Source organism: Curcuma longa, chromosome 11 (genome assembly GCF_044706935.1).
Source record: "Curcuma longa cultivar G26 ecotype Majalengka, Jawa Barat chromosome 11, ITB_CL_G26_1.1, whole genome shotgun sequence".
Classification (NCBI taxonomy): domain Eukaryota; kingdom Viridiplantae; phylum Streptophyta; class Magnoliopsida; order Zingiberales; family Zingiberaceae; genus Curcuma; species Curcuma longa.
In genome coordinates, this window is record NC_133871.1 from 2,875,399 (window position 1) to 2,886,628 (window position 11,230).

The following is an 11,230-nucleotide window of genomic DNA, read 5'->3' on the forward strand; positions in this document are numbered from 1 at the left end:
AGAACCTCAAATAAAATAAAATAAATACTCAGCCAAAATTTAGAAAATGCAAAGGTTTGTCCTTTTTCTCTTTTTTTTTTCTTCCTTTCACAATTAAGATTCTAGTAAGCCACACCCACCTTCCACAGCCATTTTGCTACATGTCATGAATTGGAATCAATGTGGGAGGAGCCTCTCAAATGGATGAATGATGAGAGTAAAGGTGAGGTTAGTGTGGCTTATTCTTCGATTGATCATGCTTGGTTTCCTGGTGTGAACCTTTTGTGATCCCGCTCGATGTGCTCCAATCTTCCGGGTGGTCGTAAATCATCGATGCCGTTCGGGCGGCGCGAGGAAGTTGTTTTCATCCTCTTGCTGCTTGGTTCAGGTAATGGAGCATCTTGGCTGTCCACTGAGAGTTCGCCTTCTTCGGCATTCTCCATGAGATCTATATTGTATGAAGGCTTGGACCAGTTGCGACTCTTCTGCTTGTTCCGTTCGTCCTCGACGGCCAATTCGACGCCGTGCTCCAACTCCCTCTCGATGAGGTCATCTTCGTCCATGTGATCTGGTTTTCTGGCGAGATCGGACCTCGACCTTTTCCTTTTCTCCAGTGCAGCCTTGACTTTGTCTTTGTCAATCTTCTTTATGGCATCCATTGCGGGGGACTGGACTTTGGAAGCTTGGCTCTGGGCAAACATCCTCTCCCTCGCATCAGGCATAATGTTCCGAGGAGGAACTCCAAATTCTTCAGCTGTAGGTTCAGACATGTTGGATCTACTACCAAGAGTATCTGGATCGTTCGATGGTTCGTGATACCACCCATCCTTTGCTCCGATGACTCTGTTACCGGAAACTCCAGTCTCGTGCCGTCCGTGATCATTACCGTCATGGCTTCCGACATGCTTATCGAAGTGAAATTGTTCAGAATGAGTAGGTGCATTTGCAGGGCAACCACTCTAGATGGCAGTATTTATCGATACCTGAGAATATCCACTTTGTGTGGTAGGCTCCTCAATATCGATAAGGGCTTTTGCTGGAACCCTCTGATTTACACCGCTAGCAGAACTACCTTCGGTTTCATTTCCTTGCGATGCTGGTGCAGGACGGTTTTGTTCATACAGTTCCAACATTTGATTGCTTATCTCTGAGAGCAGAAGTTAAGAAAGATCAGAAATCAATAAAAAAAAATGTCAAATTGCAAACTAATCGATCGACAGAAGGAAGATGTCTAATGAAAAACGATAGATTATACATTCATAGGGATATTTACTGGAAAATACCTTCCAACTGCCGAGGGGTAACTTCAAATTCCTGCCACCAGACTTTATCGCCATCGGAGGGAAGCTTTACTTTTAGAAACTTAGCGGCTAGGAAGATTGCACCGGCTGCGATATGGTGGGGCTTAAATTGCAAGCAAAGCGATGTTCGCAGCCTGCACACCCCTTTCCAGCGTGTAGTTAAAACACATTACCGAAACTAACTGAAAAGCAGAGAATTAGTTTTCTCATACCCATCATTGACAAAATTCCATGCAACTTGTGCAAGGGCATTTTGAGCAATCTTAAACTTCTTGATTGCTTCAACGAGGGGTTTGTATGGATGTAGCACATTTAGGTCAAAACCTAGCGTCGCAAGTACCAAACGCTCCCCGATCAAAATCAGCTCTTTCTGCTGTTCATATATTTCCTGCAAAGCAAAGTGGTTCGATATATAATATGTGAGTAAATGTCATAAAAAAACAAGACTATTGGACGATAGAGACTGTTGATAGCAAAAAAGAGATGTCGGTTGCTAATGGTACCAAGTGAGACTTGATATATCGAATAAGAAATTTAATTATACCCAATGAAATGGTAGAAATTTCTATGGCAGTGAAGCTTTTGGAATTAACATACAGGTCATAGCTCGGAAAAACAATAAACAAGATTACTCAGCATCACCTAAACAAATAATAGAATGATTATAGATCATGTATCTGTAGACTCTTTAAGACATTCCTCTGTATTTCCTGATTATTAAGGGTCCTAAATTGACATTAAAAACTGAAACTATTCCTCACATTTGCCTTGCATTCTTTCTAGCAAGCTTATCCGAATGAAAAAAGTTTAGATGTAATTTCCAAGGACAACATCTACAAAGCCTCAAAGGATCATGTAATAAAGATGTCAACCAAAAGCCAATCATAACTGACACAAAAGACCAGTCGAGGTCCATACCTTCGGTGAAACCAGGTTCGAAGATTTAAAGCACACTATCCTATGAAAGTACATTGTTAACCCACCAAGCAATATTTGACGCGTCCTGGCACCATGATCTTTCGTGTTCTTAATACCCTAGACTTTTATGATATTACACTTCAAAAAATTTTGTACGCGATATATAAAGAATTCTATACTAAACGACTTCCAGCACATTTAACATGCACATTGACCGAACAGGTGACCAATTTATGCTGATACTGAGTGGTTGCTGTTATACAGGTCAAAGTGCACAATAATCATCAGTAGCTATTAGACAAAAGCTAAAAGATTATTACAGTATAGCAAATGAATAGTCGTACATTTTCCTTTAGATGTAGCAAACTTCCATACCACACACCTATTACAACAATGAGGCGACACGATAAAACCTAGATCTACTATGAAAAAGGATTAACTGTGACAATAGAGGACACACAATGAAACCAAGAACTACCTGGAAAAACAGACATCTTAGTGGTTATACATTCTTACCCTAAATTGTAGTGAAAATTTTATAACTATCGGTGTTATGTGTCCGCCAATGAAAAAACACTATGAAGGAAAAATAAAAATTGAGAAAAAAGTAAGCAAACAAAAAGAACAGGATCCAACATAATATCATCAATCATTACCCTTTGTTTGATTCTTTGAACAGCAGTAGGATCCTTTTTGTGGATGATCTCATACGAAACAAGAATGACATCCTTTAATGGCCTAGGAGATTCTTCCACCTTTCCCGCCAAAAACATGCAAACAGTAGCAATGGTCTGCCAAATGATGATGTGAAAGGTTAAGCATCAAAAGATAAGAATATTTAAAGGATCACATATAGCACAGGGCAACAACTTTGGTCAATAACTGATGCATATATTTGAGTATTCCATATATCCAGACAAGTAACAGGTAGAAGGAAAGATGTGTGTAAAACTACTGGCGAAAAAAATTAGATTTAAAGCAACTAGACAAGTTCTGAGTGGGATCAGTTTTATTTTTAAAAAATGAATTAACATAAAATAAGCCTTATAAATAGATATAGATATATATAAATAATAAAGAATAATATTATTTAAGCTATGAATGAGAACTTACAACGAAAACAAAAATCAACTTATGCACTTTTAAATATATTTATTCATAAATGAAGTCCATAAATCAACATAATCAAAAGACAGATTTATATGGAGTCAATACCCTTTAATAAAAAGCTTTATATTACATATTCTTAGAAAAATCAGTGGGTTCAGTAGCAATTAACCTCACTCGTCACATTTTCAGTTACATCCCTGATTAGATAAACAGAAAAACAATCTAAAAGTAAAATACAATAATGAGCACTAAAACAAGAATCTCATATATTTATAGCAGACACATGGAGGAGGGAAAAGGATCCCTTTCTAACAGTAAGTCTCTTAGGTAATCTGTCCTGATTTTACCAGAAAATCCAACTTAACGGCAATGATCATATTCTATTCCTTCCCTTTTGAAGGAAAACCAAAATGAAAGCCGACTAATAGCGAGGATTCCCATACCGTACATCCACTAGGAGAAAATTATCATAACAAAATTTAGCAAAGGAACTCTTCATATGCCAAGCCCAAGAGTTTACATATTCAAGGCATGACATCTGAAGTATAGTGAATAAGTATGCCAAGCCCAGAAAATTTCTTTTGTAGGCTTTACAATAACATGGCCTTAAAAAAGACTTCCGGCAAAATAGAGAAGGTGCTGCAGAGATGGTAAAAGTATAAAAAAGGAGGAAATAGAAATAAAATAAATATTTTAGAACAATAACCTGTTAAGTATTAAATTTGTCTAATGTTATTTGCATCAGTCAACAACAATAGGATGCATCTGCATCACTTAAAATTTTGAGATGTCTGTCAGAATTAGTAAAAGTAAGCATGTAACCACTCTACAAAATTGAATATGAAAGAGGCACCGAAATGCATTATATAGCAAAGATGTGAAACATATAAACATAACTGAAGGTATGATTTTGGGAGCATGTATTGTGTAAAAATGGAAGATTTGGCCATTTCAAAGGGGCAACGGATTAAAAATTTGGAATCATACATATAATATACATTTGGATAAATGAATTTATGCTATCTCCACAATCTGAAGAAACAAATAAAAGAATTCTATGGTGGGATAGAATTCATGCAGCACATCTCAAATAGTTAGGAATAATATGGCTTGGTGTAGTTTTATGCGTAGACAAATAAAAAGAAAAAAAACGTGTAACAAAATCATAGTATCCATGAGGTGAAAATGAAGTGATACTTACTCTCCTATCATTTCTTGCATGAGATTGGCGGAGAAAAAACCGGTGACAGAATACAATTGCAGTAGCTATTGTTACTTGAGGTCTGAATTTAAAAAGGTTCAATTTGTAAGAATAATACTGCAATAGAAGCAAAGCTAAAAAACCTTGTAACAAATCAAGACACCATAATAAAAAAACACACAGCCAAACATTTTCCTCATTAAGCAGAGTGGCTTATGTGTGAGTTAGTGATATTAGAATAGATACAAATGTCTATAAAGAAGAAATTTCAATGTTTTTTTTAGTTTCTTCTGTGTCCTTTTTGAATAAACACATTATTATCTGCATGGCATAGCACCATATAGGACTGATAGTATCCATACATGATCACATTGATCACCAAGATTATACAAATAATTATCATCTGCATATCATAGCAACGTACTGGACTCATACTACCTATACATGTTCACATTGATCACTAAGAACTTAAAAATAATTATTATCTGCATGGCATAGCAATGTCCTGGACTCATACTATCCATATATGTTCACATTTATCACTAAGAACACACAAATAATTATTATCTGCATGGCATAGCAATGTACTGGACTCATGCTATCCATACATGTTCACATTTATCACTAAGAACATACAAATAATTATTATGTGCATGGCATTAGTAACGTAGTGGACTCATACTATCCATATATGTTCACACTGATCACTAAGAACATACAAACAAGGCAATGATGTCTAAAATTGTAATAATCTAGGTATAAGCCAATGGATACATTTTCGTGCCAAGCATCAAGTATTATTTAAGATGGATTTAGAGGGTTTTAGCAAATATAAGATGAACTACATATCATATAATCTTTTCTTCTATCCTACTTCTAGAATTTCCTTCACATGCATCCATATTGTTAGTGCTATCATGCATCAGAGAAGGATGCTATGAGACATAGAGCATCAGAGTGCAGCTAAATCAGAGGAGGTAAACTACATAGGTAGAGCATGAAGGATAAGGCATGGAGGGAGCCAAGGGATTGGGTGCATTCGAGGGATGAGTAGCCTAATGGGACATGGCCTCGTGGCAAGGTAAACCTTTTGAGTGAGTTGAGAGTTGAGAGACATGTATGTGGGAGTGAGTAGTTATCAAGTTAGGTAAAAACTCATCATTAGGATGGTCGTAGTCGACGATCCAACCAACTGAAGGTATCTTTAGTCAACTGGTGGTTGAGTCAACCAAGAAGTCGACTCTAGTAAATCAATTAGCGAGCAGAATGTTTTTGTTTGGAGTTAAGTTTGGTGTCAGTTGACTGAAGAGACAAACAACTGATGGTGGCAGAGTCGACAGGCAGGCAACTCAAGCTAAACAAACAAAATATTTCTAGTCGTAGTTGAGTCAACTGCATAGTCGGCCAATCTAGCATCAGTCGACCGATCTAGCATTTTCAATCAGCTACAGAAGAAAAGTCGGAGAGAGTCGTTGATATGACAAAGTTGTGTGACAATAGCTTGATGACCTAACAAGTACTATATACATGATTACAATACATCTCTCCACTAATGAAAGATTCTGATCGACTGATTAGCTGCACAATGGAACGGTAAAGAGAAGGTGAAGGCGAATGAAGACTATAAAAAGGGGGCAATGAAAGCATTTGAAGGCTAACGTTCCTAAAACAATTTGTTATTCATTTGAGTTTTATTGTACACTCGTCTTCATTCTTGAGCTTCAATTGTAATCATCCAAAGAACTTGTAAAAGGTTTCTCCGCCTCCAGAAGAAATCCGAGAAGGAGAAACTTGAGTGGAGTCCTAAAAACATATTAGTTGTGTTTCTCCTATAATCATTTAGTAAAACAATCGGTACTATGATGCCTTAACTGGTCAAGTTTGATTAGGGTATATCGATGTAGCGTTTTAATGTGATTGTTTATCCTATATTTCTTTGATTTGAAGGTTCCGAATGAGGTGAACTCAAAGGCGATCAGCGAATAAAGGCATGGAACAAGCTTCAATTTGATACATCTGAGAGAATAGAAATTCCTAGTGAGGTAGAATGAGGAGCATGGACCAATTACTGGTTGGATGGCTTTAAAACACCAGAATGAGGTAGACTCAAAGGAAAGACAAAGGATATTGTAAAGCAAGCATAGAATTAATGCAGCGAAGAGATTAAAGGCCTTGCAACTCCTATAGAATGAATATTGACAATAGAGGGGTGAATGAAAATTAACACATTCAGAATTAATAAATTGAATGTGTGCCCAACACATTTCTTGATTGGACAACAAAGAGATGAGATGGAGACAATAGTGCCAGAATATATAACTAGAGGGAACTTACACTTTCAATCTCATGCCTAAATCTTGAAGGAAAGTGCAGTAAGACTTCCGGAGATAAGTTTCTTTCTTGAGATCAATGCCATCTCGCCTAGATGGGGAGTTTTCCTCAATATCCTTACGGCCCAAGTACCAAGTAGCACCAGGCAGCTTGACTTCCTCAGGCCTATCCTGGGAGAACCTGTAGGTACTATCATCTGCCATTTCATGATGTGCAAAATCCCCAGCCATATATTCACTCAAATAGTTGAATGGTTTTCTGATTTAGTATGTCTGTCAAAATAAGCTTGTCAAACCAACAAACACAGTGGTATCATCCGGCACATGATGGTAAAAAAACAGTAATATTTAGTAAGACATGAATTATTAGCACAAAGGAAATTGTATGTTCTAGGCGTGACTATGCAAATTACTATGATTTTCCATATCAATATCGTAGGTTCCAGTGTTTTTGAACCTGGATCAGACAAGAAAATAGAGGCCTTGTGGTTCCCAGTTTTTCTAGTTAAACAGTTAATGGGTACCCTCCAATAACAGAACTTGACCAGTATGGACTCCAGTTCCTAATTTAACTTGTTGAACTGGCCAGCTGAGTTCAGGTTTAAAACACTAGCTTGCTAGAAGCTATCTAGATTCATCCAACTCAAAAACAAAAAACATGAATGAGTCTCAATAATGAGTTATACAACTGGCACAGTGCCCAGATGATGGTTCCAGAATCCTGCTCTCAGATAATTTAAATTCCTTTACCTTTTAAAGTAATCTTCTGCTATATATAAATAAATAAATATATATATATATATATAAATTGAAACTTCATCATAGTCCAACTTACAACTATAAGGAATTTAAAAATGAAAAGGCCAAGGCAAGCATATGTTTGACTTATATGATACCTTAGCAATGAAGGACATAAATAAGATACAAAACTTCAAATCACATCTCTGACTCATCCATTGCCAGTGCATCCCATTATCCGAAGATAGTAATTCAGACTTATGAATCAACCTAAAAATAAAATAATGATAAGAAAAACAGTTATATAAACACCATCTCCCAACTATGAATCAGATAATGATAATAAAAACAGTTATATAAACACAATCTCCCAACTATGTATCGGATGTGTTTTATTAGGATGATATAAATAAGCAAAAAAAAAAACATCTATGACACAATTTTTTTGATATTCCAAACGAAAGTAGGAGACTGATTTTGATAATTTCAGGAAGGCACGGCAATCACTTGTGTATGTAATATGGATCCAGATAAATAGTACCATTTTATTTAGCATGTACATAAATATATGATTACATTGTTTTCGATGATGTTTTCATTTAAACACAAAAGTGTATTGATGAGTGGTGAGTACAGTTTGGAGGAAAATCTGAATGCTCGAACCAAAAAAGTTAACTTTGAAGATACTCAATAAACAACTCTCCATCATAATTGAAATGCCATGTGACGGCAGGAGTATTTTCCAGGAGAACCTCAAAGCAACGAACTAAAATAGATCCAAGAGAAATTGTTCGCAGAACATGAGAAACAGATGATGGATTGTGAGATTGGTAGTGTGAAGATGATTGATGATGGACAAGACAAAGACCCAAATGATGCCAGTTAATCCTATATGTTCTCAAGGTAGGACATCAATGTGTGTAAGTGTCCTTTAAATGAACAAGATGTCGTGACAATTCCTAATGTGAACTGATTTTGAGAAAATTTGGGGCACTCTCCAGATGTTGGAAGATAAATATCTATTATTGTGCTTATTTCAAGTATATAGGCATGTAAACATTTAGTACAAAGTCAAAATGATGTCAGAAAAGAAATTCAAGGAAAATACAAGGATCGACAAATGATGAATGGCCTATCAATCATTGTTCTAGAAAGTGTTTGCATAAGCCGCTTACGTGACTGTGAATCCTTATGCAGTGAGGCTGCCAATATCGGACCCTACTGGGTTTCGGTAGAGATGGTACTGGTTCAATGGACCATTGACATTGACATCAGACCAGAATTTTAAACCTTGCCGCAAATTTGATATTATTTTGGATAATAACACCAAATCCAAAATTGCAACCAATTTAAAATTAAAAGGCATTGTTGATCATATCTAGTGCTAAAATTTTACTAGGGTATGATCAAAAAAAGTTCTGAAAAGCAAATAAGTGGTTTCCACAATTCAAGCCTCGTGACTAACTCATCTATGTCAGAAGAAGTTAGCAGTTGCTACCCCAAAATTCATGCACTTAGTCAAACAGCTAAATATAAATGATGTATAAGAAGCAAGTGGAAGTCCTAAACTTCAACAAAATTTAACACCAATGGCTTCTAACAGACAAAGGTGGTAAAAAAATCCAAATTCTGAACCAAAGACAAATCTTACAACAACAAAAAAAGGCCTAGAAACAAAAGGACACTCGAATTAGAAGAGTCAACAAAAGGAAAAGACCTAGAAACAAACAATGAGCGCAATGGCTCCTTCATTCACTCTTCAACAAAATTCCAAAAAAAAAGAGATCAATCAAAAGGTCACAGAGATGGCAAGAGGAATCTTTAAATATCCCTTGAGAAAGTAAAAAACCCGTGGTAGCATAATCTATATATGTGCAACCAAAAATTTAAAAAAAAAATACAGATCTCTTAAAAAAAACAGGATATAAATTTGCAAGGCACCTTTATACAGTTGGCTGAAGCAACAACAATAAACTCCACAACTCTTGAACACATCCTGCATTCAAAGAAAAGACACATTAGTTCACCAAAATATCAACTTTCCCTTGATCATTTCTCCTCCCCAATAACAAAAAAAGGTCAGTGCATAAGACAAAGAGCCTAAGACTCTAGCAATTTATCATTTAAGAATCACAACACAATTGTCAGGTTATAAAGTGTATTCAATAGATCTATGTATTTGTTGATCTAGGCGAATATAGAGTAAAGCACAACATCAAAATAAACTAGACTTAAGCATATTGAAAAAACAAATAAGGATGTTTAACCCAAAAAGGATTTAAATGCACATGTAGAGTTCCAAGCAGAACACCCACATAATTGAAACAACTAGTTTGGTGGGATTAATATTGTCTTGGTAATTCCTTTTAAACTCTAATATGTTTCTTTATAAACTATGTTTGACAAATAAGGAAATATAAGTTTTTCCCAAAGTGGATTCCAGACTGATTCAGTGAGTACGTTAGAGATTTTACACCTTGTTCTAAAGATGGTGAAACCAATCAAAGCAAGAGTCATGTCGGCATAACTTGCAGCTTGCATGGACGCATTTCAGAATCAATGGCTGAAATTACAAAAGGATAAGGATACCAAGCATAGGGCTCTCGTAGATCATATGATAAAATTTTCATTTTGTTTACAAGTTTTTTAAATGTTTCTAAATTCTAACACTATCAAAACACCCTTAAAATTTTATGTCGGCAAACATATATGGCATATAATGAATGTAACTAATTCATAAACAAATAGGAAAAAAGGAATAAGATCAGATGTGCCATATACGTCAATACACAAAAAAACGCCACCATCCGACAGATTGTGTTGGCAAAATAACTTGTTTCCAGCCTCCTATTTCACAGTATTTGTTTTAATTTCAACTAAATCTCCAAACCTAAAGATAAATCCAAGTAAAAGATAGAAGAAGTTTCGAAAGGACTTGCACTGACCAGCCTCCCGCGTGCTCAACTTGCTTACTCTCAACAAATTTTGAAAAGGGAGATTGAAAATATTATAATACTTAACTCGATCACAAATGCAAGTGAGCATGGTATCGAAAAGATTTGCGAGGCCAAACCATTCCCAACTCAGCCGGCGGCGGCCGAGGAAGAGAGGGAGGAAGTGCCGGCAAATTTAAGACGAGTTAAGTCATGTTGAAGGTGGAGGAGGAACCTCTACCAGGTGTAGGGATTCAGGCGGAGAGGAGTAGGAGTAGGAGGAGAAGGAAGGGGGAAGGAGGTGTTGGATCGGGACTCACCGCGATGGATTGTAGGTGTCGGACTGGTGGAGCGTTCGCAGCCTTGACGGAGATGGAACCAGAGGGAGAAGACGTGAAGCCTCCTTCCGGCGGACCTGAGCAGCTTCTCCTTGTCGTCGAGGCGGCGGCAGCGTAGGCGGCGGCGAGGGAAGATAAGGGCGGAGAAGGAATCGGGGAGGGCTTTCGCGTGCCCTAGGGAAAGCCGCAGTCGCAGAGACGAAGTGGGTGGAGCAAATATAGCCAAGGAATCTGACCGTCCGATCGCCCACGGACGACATGATCGGGAGTTCCTGTCCGTCGATTTGTGTCCACCCGATGTGATCCGACGGCTGAGACACCATGATCGACGCGGCTGGCCGTGGGTTCTTTCAAAATAGTAATTTCGTCAACGAGATTTATT

At 37.0% G+C, this 11,230-nt stretch overlaps 1 protein-coding gene across 1 annotated transcript; it reads right to left on the reverse strand.

Annotated features, from left to right (window-relative positions):
* LOC141840222 (cyclin-T1-3-like) lies at positions 1–11,020 on the reverse strand. The gene is made up of 10 exons (XM_074728140.1): positions 10,831–11,020; positions 9,519–9,573; positions 7,736–7,847; positions 6,844–7,112; positions 4,510–4,591; positions 2,855–2,989; positions 1,493–1,668; positions 1,263–1,414; positions 963–1,126; positions 1–884 (listed from the first exon to the last, which is right to left on the reverse strand). Exons 4-10 carry the CDS (start codon positions 7,068–7,070, stop codon positions 234–236), a joined length of 1,587 nt encoding a protein of 528 aa, XP_074584241.1. The 5' UTR covers positions 7,071–7,112; positions 7,736–7,847; positions 9,519–9,573; positions 10,831–11,020; the 3' UTR covers positions 1–233.
* Between the last annotated feature and the right edge of the window lie 210 nt (positions 11,021–11,230).